Raw genomic sequence first — 16,753 nt, forward strand, 5'->3', positions numbered from 1 at the left:
CATATGGAGCCAAGCTTCGATTAACATGCCGCATTTGCTTAACACCTACCCTATATGCAATCTCTAGTTCAGGCATCTTCAACATCACAACGTGAAGATGAGGTCAGACCGAGTTCCAACAAGCGACTAAGCGTGTCCCTCGAAATCTGAGGGGTGAATACCGGTAAACTCAAGGGCTACTACACACACTGCTCACGCATCAATCACCTTCACCTTCTGGGGCACTTGCACAAGTAAGGCGATCTACTGCCGGTTGCGTTCGATGGAAACGCATGCGCCGGGCTTGCAGGATCACACGATTGCCACTCCACTAGTCGTACCACAGTACGTAGCTCCATGAAGAATCTGCGCGCAGGGTCCAGTGGAAGCGAGGCTTGCACCTTGTCAGCTGTGTGTGCCTGCTTCCTTATTGTAGACATGGCAATGGTGTATTCACATGGACGACACGGTAGGTAGAGGTACGTGTAGACTTCGGAGCAAAGTAGTCAACGCACATACCAAGCCCAAAGCCTAGGAGGAATGTTAAGAAAGCCGCCTGTTACAGATGACGCCAGTCAAGCTACCCTGACGACCTGGAGAACGTGTTCTGTGGAGATGCTGTGACGAAATGTTGAAGTAGTATGGCTCCGTCGTGAATCAGAGCAAACTCAATGATTCCGCCCCGCCCAGCGCGGGCGCTGACAACCTCTGAGTTTCGATGGCGGGGCAGCTCTGGCAGCTCCGGTCAGCTCAAGCACGAGCAGTCAGTCAAGCCGACTGCCATGTCTCCTGTGAACTTCTCTCCAGAATCTCTACGGCATGAGCGTGCCGGGAATGATGTTAGCCTCGTTAGGCTTGTAGCTACGTACTGTATCGTCATCAATGGAAACTATTCGCAACAACCCGGTCCAAGAAATTAGTCGCCTCTTCGAAATCTTTTTCTCCCAGCAACGCCCGAAAAGAGGGGCTGCTAGCAGGGGGTGGGGAGCTTGTGGTGGGGCAGGGGCAGGTACCTGAGGTTCGGGCAAATTCAGGCTACAGAGGTATGTACCTACGCCCCGCGGTGGGCTCTGGAATTTTAGGATCTCCATGACATCAGTCGCATGAGAGCTCATGGAAGGTGCGATGGACAGCATTGAGCTCCTTGACAACGGCAAGAAGGGAGAAGACGAGGAAAACGGTAGGATCGCGAGCATTGTAGACCGGCAGCTTTGGAATGTGTATCGTATCTTCCAGGCGGTTGTGGGTGCTTCGCCTGAGTGTGAGGGCAATGCAGAGGCTTCTGGAAGGCCCCTGCTAAATCGGTGTGGGCTCCTTTTGGAAATGCAGAGAATCATGTCGAACCTCGCCCACCCGCCTTTATCTAGGTGCATGCCACAACCGCTCACTCTCTGCTCTGCTTTTTTTTCCCTCATTCTTCATACAATTCTCCTGTGATACCCCAAACAACCTCTTCTTTTTCCCATCAGAGAGATTCACACCTTTCCCGTCATACAACACTCATACACACCCGCTCAGGATATCACAACATACATCAGACACAATGGCTCCCGCCGTCGGTATCGATCTGGGTACCACGTACTCGTGCGTGGGTATCTTCCGTGAGGACCGCTGCGATATCATTGCCAACGACCAGGGCAACCGCACCACTCCTTCTTTCGTTGCCTTCACCGACACCGAGCGTCTGATCGGTGATGCCGCCAAGAACCAGGTCGCCATGAACCCTCACAACACAGTCTTCGACGCCAAGCGTCTCATCGGCCGCAAGTTTGCCGATGCTGAGGTGCAGGCTGACATGAAGCACTTCCCCTTCAAGGTCATCGACAAGGGCGGCAAGCCCGTCGTCGAGGTTGAGTTCAAGGGCGAGACCAAGAACTTCACCCCCGAGGAGATCTCCTCCATGATCCTCACCAAGATGCGCGAGACTGCTGAGGCCTACCTCGGCGGCACCGTCAACAACGCTGTCGTCACTGTCCCCGCCTACTTCAACGACTCTCAGCGCCAGGCCACCAAGGACGCTGGCCTCATTGCCGGCCTCAACGTGCTCCGTATCATCAACGAGCCCACTGCCGCTGCCATTGCCTACGGCCTTGACAAGAAGGTTGAGGGCGAGCGCAACGTTCTCATCTTCGATCTTGGTGGTGGTACCTTCGATGTGTCGCTCCTGACCATCGAGGAGGGTATCTTCGAGGTCAAGTCCACCGCCGGTGACACTCACTTGGGTGGTGAGGACTTCGACAACCGTCTCGTTAACCACTTCGTTAACGAGTTCAAACGCAAGCATAAGCGAGGTAAATATTGACCCAATGCGCAAGCTGGTTATTGTTTGGACTTTTGACTAACTTTTATTCTCTTTAGATCTGTCCAGCAACGCCCGTGCCCTGCGCCGACTCCGCACCGCCTGCGAGCGTGCCAAGCGCACCCTTTCCTCCTCCGCACAGACCTCCATTGAGATTGACTCTCTCTTCGAGGGTATTGATTTCTACACCTCCATCACCCGTGCTCGCTTCGAGGAGCTTTGCCAGGATCTCTTCCGTGGCACTACCGCCCCCGTCGACCGCGTCCTCTCCGACGCCAAGATCGACAAGTCCCAGGTCCACGAGATCGTCCTCGTCGGTGGATCTACCCGTATTCCCCGCATCCAGAAGCTCATCACCGACTACTTCAACGGAAAGGAGCCCAACAAGTCCATCAACCCTGATGAGGCTGTTGCTTACGGTGCTGCCGTCCAGGCTGCTATCCTGTCTGGTGACACTACTTCCAAGTCCACCAACGAGATTCTGTTGCTCGACGTCGCCCCGTTGTCTCTCGGTATCGAGACCGCTGGTGGTATGATGACCAAGCTCATCCCCCGCAACACCACCATCCCCACCAAGAAGTCCGAGGTCTTCTCGACCTTCTCCGACAACCAGCCTGGTGTGCTCATCCAGGTCTACGAGGGTGAGCGTCAGCGCACCAAGGACAACAACCTGCTCGGCAAGTTCGAGCTCACTGGTATTCCTCCTGCTCCTCGTGGTGTTCCTCAGATTGAGGTCACCTTCGACCTTGATGCCAACGGTATCATGAACGTCTCCGCCGTCGAGAAGGGTACTGGCAAGTCCAACAAGATTGTCATCACCAACGACAAGGGCCGCCTGTCCAAGGAGGAGATCGAGCGCATGCTGTCTGACGCCGAGAAGTACAAGGAGGAGGATGAGCGTGAGGCTGGCCGTGTCGGTGCCAAGAACGGCCTCGAGTCCTACGCCTACTCTCTGCGCAACACTCTGTCCGACCCCAAGGTCGACGAGAAGATTGAGGCTGCCGACAAGGAGACTCTCAAGTCCGAGATTGACAAGACCGTCACCTGGCTCGACGACAACCAGCAGGCTGCCAAGGAGGAGTACGAGGACAAGCAGAAGGAGCTTGAGGGCATTGCCAACCCCATCATGATGAAGTTCTACGGAACTGGTGAGGGCGGTGCCCCCGGTGGCGCTCCCGGTGGCTTCCCTGGCGCTGGCGGTGCCCCAGGCGGTGCTGGCGGCGATGACGGCCCCACCGTCGAGGAGGTCGACTAAATGCTCCGTCTTGATACCCATGTCAAGACTCGTCGACAGTTTGATGAAATTGGTTCTGCGATATTATGGCGTGCTGGTTTCGACTGGGATGAGGATTGATTAGACACTTGCTATTTTTTGCGTTGCATCATGGTTCACGATAAGGGAAAAGCATCGGTCTGTACTTTAATGAGTCAATGAAGATTTCATAACTTCAACAACAGTGTGTCTCAAAATGAATTTGGTGATGTCTGTCGTTGCTGCTGTACTCAACATGTCATTGCCAGTCCGACAAATTCCTCTTGGTCTTTTCAATCGACCTTGTCCGTGTCAATACACTGGCTTCCCTATCTATCAATAGTAATGAGGCCTGTCCCAAATGAATATAATTCTGTACTATTGCTGCTCCGACGAGGACATCATCTCTGCATGTCCGATGGATTCTTGATTATTTTGTTTAATTTGGTCTATACCAATATGCCGGCCTTCCTGTCTATCAATACTTGGGAGATCTTGTACCATAGCTACTTGGATGGCAATATTACCCCTGTATGTTCGATGAATATTCTTAATTAACATATTAATTAGAGGTCTATGACAATACGCCGGCCTTCATATCCATCAATAATGAGACATTGTACTAAATCATGTAGACCCCGATACAGGGAGTTGGTCTTTACTCAATTTCTATACAATTTGATACAATAGCCAAAATCACGATGCATTCGCCGGCTTGTCAATCCCCAAACTCTCCCTCACCTGCCTGCGCCTCTCGTTGTCCTTCCGCCTCCACTCGTCGTCGTCTAGTTGCGTGTTTGCATCAAATGCCTGTGTGAACACTTCGTCGTCTCGGACGACCCAATCCCTACTCTGCCAGATGTCCTCGCTGCTCCTCGCCCCGGGCTTGTAGTACTTCTCGTACTCCTTGTTGCGGTAGTGCTGCCTGACCGCATCGGCCTTGACAGCACCCGTATGCGACTTGGTCCGCATGCAGAACCAAAAGTCGTCCCATTGCTGGCTGCAGGAGCGCATCTCGCCGTTGCGGTAGACAGCGTTGAACTGGCCTCCGAGGGAGTTGCACGCCCATGCGAGATCGAAGGCCTGGCGGCAGGACATTTCGGTGGGGAGCAGAGCTTCGGAGAGGGGATCGCGAGGGGGAGCGTTCTCGGACGCTGGGTCGATCGATTTAGACGCTTTGAGTGCGAACCATGATGATTTGGACTCGGGTTCTGCTTGTGATGGGCCAGAGGATGTCGGATCTGACTTTGGTGCCGGCGTGGGAGGCTCGGGCTTCTTGCTGTCGTTGTTGAAGAGGTCGAAGAACTTTTGGATCTCAGGGTCCATGCTGGGTTCGTTCGGTGCAGTCTTGGGTGCCGATGTAGACGGGGATGTAGTTGTGGTCGTTGCTGCCTTGTCGGCTGGAGGCGCCGTTGGCTCTTTGGGAGAGCCCGATGCCCAGAGCCAGCCCATGATGTCTTCTATCGGTCTTGTAGAGGGAAGATACGTCCGGGTGTATCTGGTCGTTTGAGGCAGAGAAAGGAATGATTAGACACTCGGGTGATGGGTCAAAGAGCGGTTGGCAAACGCGGGGAAGTCTCAGTATCTTCGTATAAGTCTGGATCGCGTGACGGGAGGGTTGTATGCGTGCTGTATGCGAGGCGACGGAACGTGATTCGCTTCTAGGGAAGTGGTGCTCGGGCTTGGTATATCGCGTGCAAGTTGATTGGCTTCAATCTTGATGTTCACAAGGTACGTACTGTTACGGTGCGTTATCACTAAAGCGGGATCGGAAGATCTGGACGTCCGGGCCACGCGCCTTCCTTTCCGCGTTCCAACATCTGGAGTGCAGGGTGGGTCCGTCATCGCGACAATGACCTCATTGGCTCCAGAACCAGTCTATTTGGACTCGGGGCAGGAGCAGTAGCTAGCCTAGAGAAATCTGATCAAGCTGGACGGGGTCGGCTTTTCTTCTTGTCATGTTGTCTTTGTAAAGTTGTGTCGCCATGTTCCGCCTGCGAATACCAGCGGCGGCAATGGCCCTGCGGCCTGGGGTTCCATCTCAGCAGGCCATCAGGCCGCTTCTAGCTTCGACGCGGCAGCGCGTGAAGCATGGAGCTGTCGTGAGGAAGGCGTGGGAAAGCACCTCGCCAATTATTGACGAGAAGGATAAGGATGACGGGCATATCGGTGTCAAGCCCAATGAGACAGTCATCTTCTTCGACAGTAAGTATACGGCTGCTTAACCGTTAACCACATTGAAACTGGAGCTGACAACTGCAGACCTCTTCCCTCTCAAACTGTCAAGCATTCTCAACCGAGTATGGAAGACAGACAAAGATATGGCCCAGGTCCTTCAGCGGTTCGAGACTTCATCGCTCGGCATTATGGACCCTATTCGTCTCGTGAAGAACGCGATCCCCCAGGATATGCAATTAAAGGCTACAGAGATTCTGCCGCGGTTGAAAGACGGTGGCGCTTTTGTCAAGTTTGAGCATTCAGCTGCTCTGGATGTTGGCTCTACCGAAGGTGAGGTGGAAATTGCCTTATCGACGATGCATCTCTAACATGGCCAGAAACGTTGATCAACAAGCTTAATGATCGACCCATCAAACCATGGTTCAACCCCTTCCGAGGCATCAAGGCACATCTTGTCCGAGGCACACCCTGGCTGGAGGACCTTTATCGGTACCCCTCGAACCTTGTCAAGATTGAATTCGTCGCACCAGAGCCTGGGGCCGAACCCGTGGAACTGTCCGAAGAGAAGCTCTACACATTGTTCCGCCGCTATGGCAAGATTGCGGACATCATTCCCCAAGCTCAAGACAACAAGGCCACACCGAGGTTTGCGTACCTAGCCTTTCCTATGATGCGTGACGCCATCATGGCGCGGAACTGTATGCATGGCTTTGTCGTTGGTGAGGCCCTAGGCGGTGGCAAGACGGGCACCAGGCTGCGCATGTCCTATGAAAAGCGTGTCAAGGCGCATAGTATCTGGAATTGGCTCACAAATCACCCCCGTATTGTGGTGCCCGCCATTGCAGCGCTCATTGCCGGTATCTCAGTCATCGTCTTCGACCCTATCCGCCAGTTCTTCATCGAATTGCACATCCAGCACTCCCTGCGTTTCACTGAATCGAGGGTGTACAAGTGGTTCAAGTCGCAGACCGACCAACTCAACATCACCAAGAAATCATCGCCCCACGATGACCTCAGCGCCGTCTGGAACCACCGCCGGGACCTGATTGATCAGCTGCGAAGCTGGCTCGATGGGAGCTCCGACACTTTCATCGTAGTGACCGGCCCGAAGGGCTCTGGCAAGAAGGAGATGGTCATGGGTCAGTCACTCGAAGGTCGTAAAAACGTCCTGACGCTTGACTGCCGACCTATTGTCGAGGCTCGTGGAGAAGCTGGCACGATTCGCAGACTTGCAGCCGCTGTCGGGTACCGGCCCATTTTTTCGTGGGCAAACAGCATGAGCAGTATGATCGACCTGGCCGTGCAGAGCACCACGGGCGTCAAGGCTGGCTTCTCAGAGACTCTCGAGTCGCAGCTGAACAAGATACTGTACACGACGACTGCAGCCTTGAAGAAAGTCTCACTGTCTGGTCGCTCCAAACGGGACAAGGATGCCAATCTTTCCGACGATGCCTACCTAGAGTCGCATCCTGAACACCGGCCAGTTGTCGTTATTGACAACTTCCTGCACAAGTCCGAGGACAAGGGCATTGTCTACGAGAAGGTAGCAGATTGGGCAGCCTCAGTTGTGCAGAACAATGTTGCTCACGTCATCTTCCTCACAAACGATTCTTCCTACACCAAACCTCTGGCCAAGGCTCTCCCTGACCGCGTCATTCGCTCGGTATCGCTGGGAGATCTCGACCCGGATGTGGCAAAGAACTTTGTCATGAGCCGTCTGGATGAAGAAGCCGCGGCAGACGAGAAAGAGCAGCAGAAGGAGAAGCGCGATGGCGAACAAGGGAAGCCCACCAAGCTCGACTTGGCAGGACTTGACGAGAGCATTGAGACCATGGGTGGTCGCCTCACGGATCTCGAGTTCCTCACCCGCCGCATCAAGACTGGCCAAACCCCCAAGCAGGCTGTTGACGAAATTGTCAACGAAAACGCCTCCGAGATTGTCAAGATGTTCCTCTTGGGCAAAACCAGTGGCGAGGAGCGCAAGTGGTCTACTCAGCAAGCCTGGGTTCTTGTCAAATCGCTGGCCAAGGAGCCTACGCTTCGCTACCACCAAGTCCTCCTCTCGCCCACCTTCGCGAGCTCCATGACACCATCTGCCAAAGACGGGGAGACTGCCCTCGAAAGCCTCACCAACTCGGAGCTCATTGCTGTGCAGTACACACAGGGCCGCCCCACGACCATCACCGCAGGCAAGCCATTGAACCAAGCAGCATTCTCTGTCCTCCAAAATGACCGTGTCTTGCGTGCAAAGATGGACCTGGCTGTTCTAACGGAGAACGCCAAGGTCGAGGCGCAGAACATTGACAAGTACGAGAAGGAGCTCTCACTGCTTGGCGGCTTGCCCAAACAGACTAACGAGACTACCACGCGTATCAACTACCTGCTGGGCAAGATGAACAGCAGCCAGGACAAGATTGTCCAGTTCGACAGTGAGATGAGCGACCTCAAGAAGATTTTGAACAAGGAGTACTAGGAAGAATGTTCACTCGTACATTAAAAATCAGGGATTTCTGGGCACGGAAGGGCGTAACGTGGCGGCTTGTGTATTTCTGCTTGCAAAAGAACATACCCACCTCCATCTGTAGTGGTAACGTCTCGAATACATTGTTCAAGCAGGTGTTACGCTGTCATTTTCATCTTCCCAGTAGACACATGCATAATGACCCCTTCCTGGCGGTCGCGCCACGATAGCTAACCCACATCGAGAGCAGAACTCCTCATCTGCGCCTCGGAACATCATTGGTATCAAACAAAAATCCAGCGCCATCCGCCCCAACAGACGTCCGCGTGCAAAAGCTTCCCAGCTGCGAACCGGCTACGAATCCGTCATCAGCATGGACTGCGACATGTCTGCCTGCTGTAAGGTAGACGAAGGCTCACAGCCCTGTGCAAAGAATATGCGAGCCGGTTGGGAGTACTCGTTCCTGATCGTGTAGTAGTTGCCTGCCGTAGTTAGTTACTGACCAACAAGCCAGACGAAGGAAGAAAGCTCACCTCGTGGGACAAACCACTGGCCGCCAGCCGAAATCGCAAATTCCGTTTCGTTCACGGCCACGGAGACCTTGCCCGTGTGCACAAAGAAGACCATGTGCATCTTGCGCGAGTTCTTGGGCCTCTTGACGGCGCCTGGCGGTAGATCGACGATGCCGGCGCCCATGAACGGCATGGTCAGCGTCTTTGCGAACTTGAAGGTCGCGTCGCGGATTTCCCGGGTCTGGACAGCCTCACCCGAGATGGCAATCTCTTCCTCGCTGATGTCGACGGGCTCCTCGTCGCCAGGAGGCTGAGTCTCATACTCTGGGTCCCAGGCTATCACCTCGCTCACGATTCTGCCTTCGTTGGTCTCCCAGTCCTCGAGGGGCTCAGCGTCGTCCTGTTCCTTGACGGAGGCGGCTCTCGCCTTGGCTGCAGGTTTCCGCCCAGACTTGGACCCACGCCAGCGCTTTGTTGGCTCGGGTTCATCTTCGTGGACACGTACAATCTCCTTCATGGACTTGAGGACGAAGCCATCTTGGTCCTTTTTGCGGAATATATCAGGCTGCTGCACATCCTCCTCGATGGCCCTCTCGCCCTCCCACCAGCTCAGAGGCCTGTAGGTGTGGCGTCCAGACCTCGTCTGCAAGATGGCATCGGGATCCCGCTTCACAGACATGAGTCCTCTGCGCTTGGGCATGGGCGGACCCTTTTGCAAGTCCAGGAGTGACGCTTCCCCGGCATCTTCGCCTCCCGCATTGGCCGCCTTTGGTTTGCGACCTGGCGGTCTCCCGCGTGATTTCGCTTTTGGTGCAGTCGAGGACGAGGACTTGGGTGGTGGTTTCGAAGCGGCAGGGGCTGGAGGTTCCTGTCTCGTCTTCTGGCGTTTTGCTCGCGGGCTGTCCCCCACTGGAGGCTCCTGATCACCGTCTTCGTCGCCGCTCAAAGGCGGCCGCTTCTTACGTCCGGCCGTCGATTTGGGAGCTGGTGGCGCTTCGGGCACAGCAGCCTCCTTACTCTTCTTGGACGGACGTCCCCTCTTCTTCTTTTCCGATGATGTAGGCTGTGTCGCCTCTGGCGTGGGCTGATCCTCCACTTGTGCGGCAGGCGTTGCCTTTGGACGCCCACGACCCCTTGCAGCCTTGGCCGGCGCTTGTTTCACAGGCTCAACTTCAGGCTCGGGTTCGGGTTCTGGATCAGCCTCATCTTCATCTTCAACTTGAGACACCTCTTCCACATCGTGCAGGTTGTCCTCGCCAAGGTCGCCGTCACTACCATCGTCCTCGTGCTGCGCGTCCAACCCGTTCTCGATCATGTCCATGTCATCATTATTTTCGTCGATGGCCGCCTCCTGCTCGGCCATCTCGGCTGCAGCCGCGCCATTTGTCCCGTTCGTCTTGCTGCGCTTCGCGGCTGACGGGAAGTTGATCCTGCGCGTGACTGTCACATCGCGGTCTTCCGCGATGGGCGATGACATGTGTAGGTTCCGCCTGGCGGGTGATCGCAGAGTGGTTTTGAGGGGCGAGCGATCTTGTGAGATTGGGTATTGGGCATTGCGCTGATTCTTAAGGAGCGTTCGTGGGCCTGGCCCAGCACCTGCGCGCGTTAGTTAGTCCTGTCGGCGTATGGTCGCTGCCTATGGGCAAGGCGGCTCACTTGTCTCAATGCTCATGGCCTCGCTTCCTGACTCGTCGTCTTCATCATCGTCATCTACGCCGTTGGCTTGCGCGGGCTGTTTCGTTGGCGAGGAGAAGAGGGCGTCGAGTGGTTGCATGCCCTGAGCATCAACCTCTCCCGTGTTGGGCAGGGCAACGCCAGTTTTCCTGGGCGCAAAGAATGTCAGACACTTGAGAGTCCTGCGACGAAGCAAGTGGCGCGACTTACCGACCACGGACACCAAGCTCGTGGAAGGCCTGGGATTCCGAGCCCTCGCCCCCAGCGCGACGGCCGCGAGGCGCCATTGCGGTGTTATCGTGTTGCGTGACAATTGGCGAGATTGAGGCTAAGAAGCCTTCCGAGTTCCAAGGTTCAATGCTAGTGAAGGGCGAGTGATCTAGCTCAATTCGCGAGAGTTCGCACCACAAGGCAGATGAATGGGATGCGGCTAAAGTTGATTGCGACGGAAAGCTACCGGGCAGCGTCCATCCATGTTAAGGTGCGTCAAGTCGTCAAGACGCGCCCGAGTCTTTCGTTGGGCCCAGTGTTGATTCACAGTGGATAGGCCGCTGCAGACGGCCCCGAAGAAGCGGTCACCCAGTGGCTGGGCCCCACTGGCACGCGCCGGGACGCGTCTTCGCAGCGCCTGAGACTTGCGACGCGTCGAGGGGCAGCAACTGCTAACCTCAGGTAAGGTCACTATCAGTATACCAGGTATCTCCATCTCATGAACAGGATCGTCCTCATCACGGCACCATTGACTTTACCTTCCGCCTGTAACCAGCACCAGCCATGATGGAAGACGACCCCCAACCCAACGACTCCCAAGTCGCCCTCGAGACACCGCCCACCTCGTCCAAGATCTTCCTCCCACCATCCATCGACCGCCAGCCCCTACTCGCAGGCGCCTCATCAACCTATTTCTCCCCCGTCCCATCCTCTCTCCAGCCGACAGATCCCTCGAACCCATCATCCGCACCCGCATGCGCCCTCGGCGTCGATGAGGCCGGTCGCGGTCCCGTCCTGGGCCCCATGGTCTACGGCGTCTTCTACCTCCCACTCCCGCTGTCCGACCCCCTGCTGCGCGAGACGCATCACTTTGACGATTCCAAGGTCCTCAAGCCAGACGTCCGCTCCGACCTGATGCGCACGCTCTGCACAAACGGCTCAGATCTACACGCCTCGTGCGGATGGGCCACCAGCTCCCTCTCCGCGCGCGACATTGGCGCCAACATGCTCCGTCCCACGACCACCTACAACCTCAACGCCCAGGCCATGGACGCCACCGTCGACCTCATCCGGGGCGTCTACGCGCGCGGCGTCAACGTGCAGGAGATCTACGTCGACACCATCGGCCCGCCGGCCTCGTACCAGGCCAAGCTGCAACGGGTCTTCCCCACGGCCAAGATTGTCGTCGCGAAGAAGGCGGACAGCCTGTACCCCTGCGTCAGCGCGGCCAGTGTATGCGCCAAGGTGACGCGCGACGCGGCACTGGAGGTCCTGTACGAGGCCAGAGGGGAGGCCGCCGGCCGCGGTGAGGACGAGGGCATGACGTGGGGGTCGGGCTATCCGTCGGACGCGAGGTGTTCCAGCTGGCTGAGGGACAATATGCACCCCGTCTTTGGATGGGGTCCAGAGTGTCGGTTTAGCTGGGGCACCGCAAAGGACATGCTCGATGCCAAGGGCAAAGGTGTCAAAGTGGACTGGCCAGAGGACGACGATGGCGACACGACCAAGATGACGGATTACTTTGCAGGCGGCTCGGCGGACAAGGATGTCACCCGCGAGCTGGGGAGTTGGTACGGCACATTGGCCGGTCTCGAGGCTTTTTGATTAGTCTTTTCTTATGCTTGTTGTAGAGTTCGGCGTTGGGCGCAAGGGCATTGGGTCCTCATAGATATCCTAAATCGTGAAAGCATTATACATATATCCTATTTGCTCATGGAGAGCCGCCAAGACCTGGCTCAAATCTCATCATCGCCATGTGCCGAGTCGTCACCTTTCTTCTTGCCCTTTGTGTCTAGATCATCCATGCCAATGTCCTCGGTGCTGTTGCCGCTGTTGGCTGGCACGCCGACGGCCTGGCGGGCCATCTCCTGGTTCATGATAAACTCGCGCAGACGCTCCTTGCCAATGTCGAGCCCCTGGGTGAACGCCGCATTGCCCATGTGCATCATGGGTCCGAGCAGATTGAGAGAGTACGAGACGTACAGGCCACCAATCATGAGAATGAGCAGCAAGAAGAGGAAGGGGTTCTTGAGGACTGTTGTCTGTTAGCGAAGAAGGTAAGGCAGGGGTGGCACTCCACTTACCAGCAAACAACTCGTTCCATCCAAGCGCGAGCAGCAGACCATAGAAATACCAGGGCACCTGCGTAACGCCACCGAGCGCACCGCGCTTGGCCTCAACAAAGACGCCGTCGGCTGTCTTCTTGAAGCGGACAACGAGGTCCTGTCGCTTGCTCTCGCTGAGCACCGTCGTCTCCTCCTCGAGACTCTTGCCCTCGTCTTCATCGACGCCGCCAATGGGGGGCAGATCCTCCTCGTCGCCAGCCTCCACGCCGCCAGGCTGGGTGCCAATGAAGCTGACCAGATCGGGCGGCGCATAGGTCGACGCGAGTCTGAATCTTGATAGCAGAGGGATCAACTTGAGCGTCGACTCTCTTGCTTTCGTGTAAATGCCCTCAATGTCGTCGGTGGGGCGCCATATCCTGGGCACGCCAGCTTCGTCGTAGCGGAATTTATCCTCAAAGTTCTCCCGCAGCTTCATCAGGATATTGCCCTCCATGACTTCTTCATCCACCTTCTCGCGCAGGGCGACCCAACTCTTGCGCCTCAAGCGCCACATGCCCACATCAACCTCTTCGTCGCTGGCATCAAAGCTCTTGGCGCGCTCAGCGAAACGGACCTCGGCTTCCTTGACGATGCCCGTGAAGACGTTCCAGATGCGGTCCCACAGGTCCTTCTCCGTCGCAGGCTTCTCGCCCTCCTCGGGTGCGCCGGTTCCTCCCCTACCGGAACCAAGCTTGTTGAACTCGAGACCAATCGCCTCGCCGAGACGAGACTTGACCCATCGCTCAACGCGCGTGGCCAAGCGGCGCATCTCCTCCTTTCGCAGCTTGCCGCTGACCTCGTCCAGCTCCTGCTCAAACAACATGTATTGCGTCTTGAAGTTGGTCCACGGCACGCCCTGCATCGCGAGGCTCTGCGCCTCCACCTTGAAAATGTCCAGCGTCTTCTTCTTCTCGCTGGCCACAATCTCGGCAAACTCGTAGCCCCCGCCGGCCTTCTGCCCTGCCTTGACCTTGTTGCTCACCGCCTCGCTGAACGCCACGACGCCCGCCTTGTGGGCCGCCGAGAGCTGTCCCTGGTACAGCGCCTTCATGCGCGTATCGACCTTGCTCTCCAACTCTTGCCTTTTGCGCGTAAAGACGCCCTTGTGGTACCGACTTGCCTGCGACTCGAACGACTTGAGCACCTCGGTGCGCGCCTTGCTGCCGGTCGCACCGAGATCGGGAAGGACTGTGGGCTTGCCAAATCTTGTCGCCTCGGCCTGTTTCTCCTCAAGTGGCGTGATGACAACGTCGAACGAAATGAGCACCTCGCGCGCGATCTCGTCGCATCGGAATTGCGCCAGCAGTTCCTGCTGTGTAGGAAGATCGAGATCCTTGTTGTTCACAATCTGGTCCCAGATGCCTTCGGCGTACATGGAGAAACCATCCGCGGGAATTCTGCGATGGTACTCGGGCAAGAACACGCCGCCTTGGAGTTCGTCGTCATCCTTGTTGCCAGACTTGCCACGGTGGCCCGTGGTGAACCGCGAGCCCAGCGTAGCGACCTCGCTGACAAACTTGTCTCCCTGCAGAATCTTGTGGGGTAGTGCCGCGAAGCCAAAGTCAAAGTAATCCTCGATCCTGGAGTTTTCGAGGCCCTGGGGCTTCGAGATGGAGCTCCATATTTTCGTGAGGTCCTGGATCAGCGTGTTCCTCAGGTTGGCCAGCGGCGTGGTGCCGAGGTGGTCGCGGATCACGAAGAAGAGGAGCGATCGAGGCGTCGACTTCTTGTCCTTGAGGAACAGCTGCAGGTTGACTTCGAACACGGTCTTGAGAAGTCCCATGTTGGCGCCCTGGTACAATCCGACCTGGTGCTCCCAAATATTGACCAGCAGGACCTCGCTCGTCGCGAGCGCAAAGAGCGCGCTTTTCCTCTCAAAGTCCTGGTCCTCGCCACGCTCGCGACCGTCGGTGCCCTCGACGTCCATCACCAGGATGTTGTCTGCCATCTTCGTACCCGCGCTCTCGATGCGCTTGTTCTTGGACATCCAGATACCCTTGGTCGTCTGCTGGCGCGCCGTCTCCGACATTACGGAGAACTCGGTACCAAACAGGTTGTTGAGCAGAGTCGATTTGCCGGTCGATTGGGAGCCGAAGACGGAGATGATGTGGTAGTTGAAGCCGGCCTCTGCGACATGTTCCACTTGCAGGTACTCGTTCATGTTGGCGCTGCCTACAGTCAGCAATGTTTGCGATTTCCCTGTCGTTCAGACCAACTTGAACTCCTTGTCGCCGTCAATGATCTGGACGCCATGCTCAAAACTGCCGGCGGACGGCGCCTCGCCGACACCAGCCATGTGGCCGTTCATCGTTGTGGCCAGTTGTTTAGTTCAGGAGGGGCGTGGGCGGGTTCCGTGGAATTGGTCGCATGTATCGATTGAAAAGACAGTTTGTAAATGCAGACTCAGAGTCTCGTCGCATGGAAGTTGTCCGGGAGAACAGATATGTCTGAAAGTCTCCTTGGAAGTTGATGGTCGTTTTGCCTGCCTACCATACATTCGCTCATATGATGTGGGCAGGTGGCCAGCTGCATGCCATCAAGTTTACGAGCCAAGCTGTGGCGGAGAAGGGAGCTTGCCCCCCACCCATCCCTCGGTTTGGCACATGTTCCGCGCCGAGACGTCATCCCTAGTGAATGCAGATGTGCATGACTTGTGCACACTGTGCACGTTATGCATCGGTCGCTTCTCGAACCCCACGTCCAATGGAGGGGCGGCCAAGCTGTTCAGGGTCCAGTCCATGAACTACACCAGGAGGGGTTCCTCACATTGAAATACAGCTCATCTCACAGCCTGCTTATCCTGCTGCTCTTATTCAATAATCCTCCATAGAGCAGTCACACAATCCAATATGCTCATCAAAGAGTCCCACGTCGACGTGCCTGTCACTGTCAATGGCACCGAACAGTCTATGCGTGAGGTCTTATCCTAAGCTACCTATGTCTTATAGCTTGCTGATCCCTCTTGCCAGGCATATTTGTCTTTCACCCAACTATCCCAGGCTATCCAAAGGCGTGAGCTTCCCTTTCTCCGTACAGTGTAGACAGACTTGGCTAAGGCGCACATATAGCAAGTTTCCCGGTGTCTGCGTCTTCAGCGAGATCTATCAAGGTACTTCAAGCAGCCCCTATGTCCAACACCCTCTTAAACCGTCCTCACACACACATAGTGACCGGACCCGTGGCCCGCTTTGCCCGTCAGATCGCGGGACAAGGCTACATCGTTGCCGCGCCTTCTTCCTACCATGACTTCACGGGTCCTGAGCCCCTAGCGTACGACGCCGCCGACACAGACAAAGGCAACGCGTACAAGGCGCAAAAGGTCAGCTTCTCCCGTACTCCGGATCCTTAAGAGCATGGCCTCTAACGTGCACAGACACTCGAGTCGTACGATGCCGATGTTACAAGCACCGTCGACTACCTCCTGTCGCTGCCCACGTGCACTGGCCTCATCGGGTCAACGGGCATGTGCCTCGGCGGTCACCTCGCCCTGCGCGCTACAGTATGTCCTCCGCCTTCCCGGCATTTATCATACACGCAAGACTCACATGTCCCAGTTCGACTCCCGCATAACAGCGTGCGTGGCGTACTTTGCCACAGACATCCACTCCCGCTCTCTTGGCCCCCATGAAGCCGCCAATTCCTCCCCGGAGGCCCCCACCGGCAGCGCGCACACGCTGGATCATCTCCAGAAGCTGCAGCACGCCGAGGTGGCCATGATCTTTGGTATCAAGGACACGCACGTACCCGACGCAGGACAAGACCTCATCCGCTCCAAGCTGCGCGAGGCCAAGGCGTGCTTCAGCTTCTATGAGTTTGCCCACGCGCAGCACGCCTTTATCAGGGATGAGCTGAGCAAAGGTCGCTACGACCCGGCCATCACCAAGATCTGCTTTGAGGTACTCCTCGAGCTCTTCACCAGAACCCTCAAGACCGATCTTGGTCCCAGAGACGGAGCTGTGGCTGCGCCAGAGCACGTGTGTTAGGAGGGCAGCCAAAGAGTACAAGACAAAAAGTAATAATTTCAGAAATCTCCAGGGTACCGGTGTGGAGTCCATCAAGAACTCATCCACACCGGTCCATCTT

The 16,753-nt window shown here is 56.3% G+C and overlaps 7 protein-coding genes across 7 annotated transcripts; 4 read left to right on the forward strand and 3 right to left on the reverse strand.

Annotated features, from left to right (window-relative positions):
- Positions 1–1,465: 1,465 nt before the first annotated feature.
- Positions 1,466–3,890, forward strand: F5Z01DRAFT_385859 (heat shock protein 70 family). Its single transcript, XM_046259459.1, has 2 exons — positions 1,466–2,270; positions 2,338–3,890. Exons 1-2 carry the CDS (start codon positions 1,523–1,525, stop codon positions 3,531–3,533), a joined length of 1,944 nt encoding a protein of 647 aa, XP_046121339.1. The 5' UTR covers positions 1,466–1,522; the 3' UTR covers positions 3,534–3,890.
- Positions 3,891–4,226: 336 nt separating this feature from the next.
- Positions 4,227–4,982, reverse strand: F5Z01DRAFT_633361 (uncharacterized protein; the record flags this gene model as incomplete). The annotated part of the gene is made up of 1 exon (XM_046261946.1): positions 4,227–4,982. One exon carries the CDS (start codon positions 4,980–4,982, stop codon positions 4,227–4,229), a length of 756 nt encoding a protein of 251 aa, XP_046121340.1.
- Positions 4,983–5,348: 366 nt separating this feature from the next.
- On the forward strand, positions 5,349–8,440 carry F5Z01DRAFT_387013 (RNA12 protein-domain-containing protein). Its single transcript, XM_046259463.1, has 3 exons — positions 5,349–5,735; positions 5,793–6,038; positions 6,086–8,440. Exons 1-3 carry the CDS (start codon positions 5,516–5,518, stop codon positions 8,179–8,181), a joined length of 2,562 nt encoding a protein of 853 aa, XP_046121341.1. The 5' UTR covers positions 5,349–5,515; the 3' UTR covers positions 8,182–8,440.
- Positions 8,250–10,642, reverse strand: F5Z01DRAFT_694641 (Mif2/CENP-C like-domain-containing protein; the record flags this gene model as incomplete). Its single annotated transcript, XM_046266246.1, has 4 exons — positions 8,250–8,651; positions 8,703–10,277; positions 10,338–10,537; positions 10,566–10,642. The coding sequence occupies 4 exons, from the start codon at positions 10,640–10,642 to the stop codon at positions 8,524–8,526; spliced, it is 1,980 nt and encodes a 659-aa protein (XP_046121342.1). The 3' UTR covers positions 8,250–8,523.
- Positions 10,643–11,132: 490 nt separating this feature from the next.
- On the forward strand, positions 11,133–12,170 carry F5Z01DRAFT_679494 (ribonuclease HII; the record flags this gene model as incomplete). Its single annotated transcript, XM_046265531.1, has 1 exon — positions 11,133–12,170. One exon carries the CDS (start codon positions 11,133–11,135, stop codon positions 12,168–12,170), a length of 1,038 nt encoding a protein of 345 aa, XP_046121343.1.
- Positions 12,171–12,301: 131 nt separating this feature from the next.
- Positions 12,302–14,978, reverse strand: F5Z01DRAFT_616046 (RHD3/Sey1; the record flags this gene model as incomplete). Its single annotated transcript, XM_046260893.1, has 3 exons — positions 12,302–12,600; positions 12,650–14,838; positions 14,887–14,978. The coding sequence occupies 3 exons, from the start codon at positions 14,976–14,978 to the stop codon at positions 12,302–12,304; spliced, it is 2,580 nt and encodes an 859-aa protein (XP_046121344.1).
- Positions 14,979–15,519: 541 nt separating this feature from the next.
- Positions 15,520–16,653, forward strand: F5Z01DRAFT_671023 (dienelactone hydrolase; the record flags this gene model as incomplete). The annotated part of the gene is made up of 6 exons (XM_046264641.1): positions 15,520–15,583; positions 15,640–15,682; positions 15,739–15,779; positions 15,838–15,989; positions 16,044–16,169; positions 16,225–16,653. The coding sequence occupies 6 exons, from the start codon at positions 15,520–15,522 to the stop codon at positions 16,651–16,653; spliced, it is 855 nt and encodes a 284-aa protein (XP_046121345.1).
- Between the last annotated feature and the right edge of the window lie 100 nt (positions 16,654–16,753).

Source organism: Emericellopsis atlantica (assembly GCF_019669845.1).
Source record: "Emericellopsis atlantica unplaced genomic scaffold F5Z01scaffold_4, whole genome shotgun sequence".
In the NCBI taxonomy this organism is placed as follows: Eukaryota; Fungi; Ascomycota; class Sordariomycetes; order Hypocreales; family Bionectriaceae; genus Emericellopsis; species Emericellopsis atlantica.

What these genes read in the sequence shown, in the direction of transcription:
- F5Z01DRAFT_385859 (XM_046259459.1), top strand. Translation starts at nt 1,523, where the DNA reads ATGGCTCCCGCCGTCGGTATCGATCTGGGTACCACGTACTCGTGCGTG. An exon ending in CAAACGCAAGCATAAGCGAG is followed by an intron (nt 2,271 to 2,337) that starts GTAAATATTGAC and finishes TATTCTCTTTAG; the next exon opens with ATCTGTCCAGCAACGCCCGT.
- F5Z01DRAFT_387013 (XM_046259463.1), top strand. Translation starts at nt 5,516, where the DNA reads ATGTTCCGCCTGCGAATACCAGCGGCGGCAATGGCCCTGCGGCCTGGG. An exon ending in GACAGTCATCTTCTTCGACA is followed by an intron (nt 5,736 to 5,792) that starts GTAAGTATACGG and finishes TGACAACTGCAG; the next exon opens with ACCTCTTCCCTCTCAAACTG. An exon ending in GGATGTTGGCTCTACCGAAG is followed by an intron (nt 6,039 to 6,085) that starts GTGAGGTGGAAA and finishes TAACATGGCCAG; the next exon opens with AAACGTTGATCAACAAGCTT.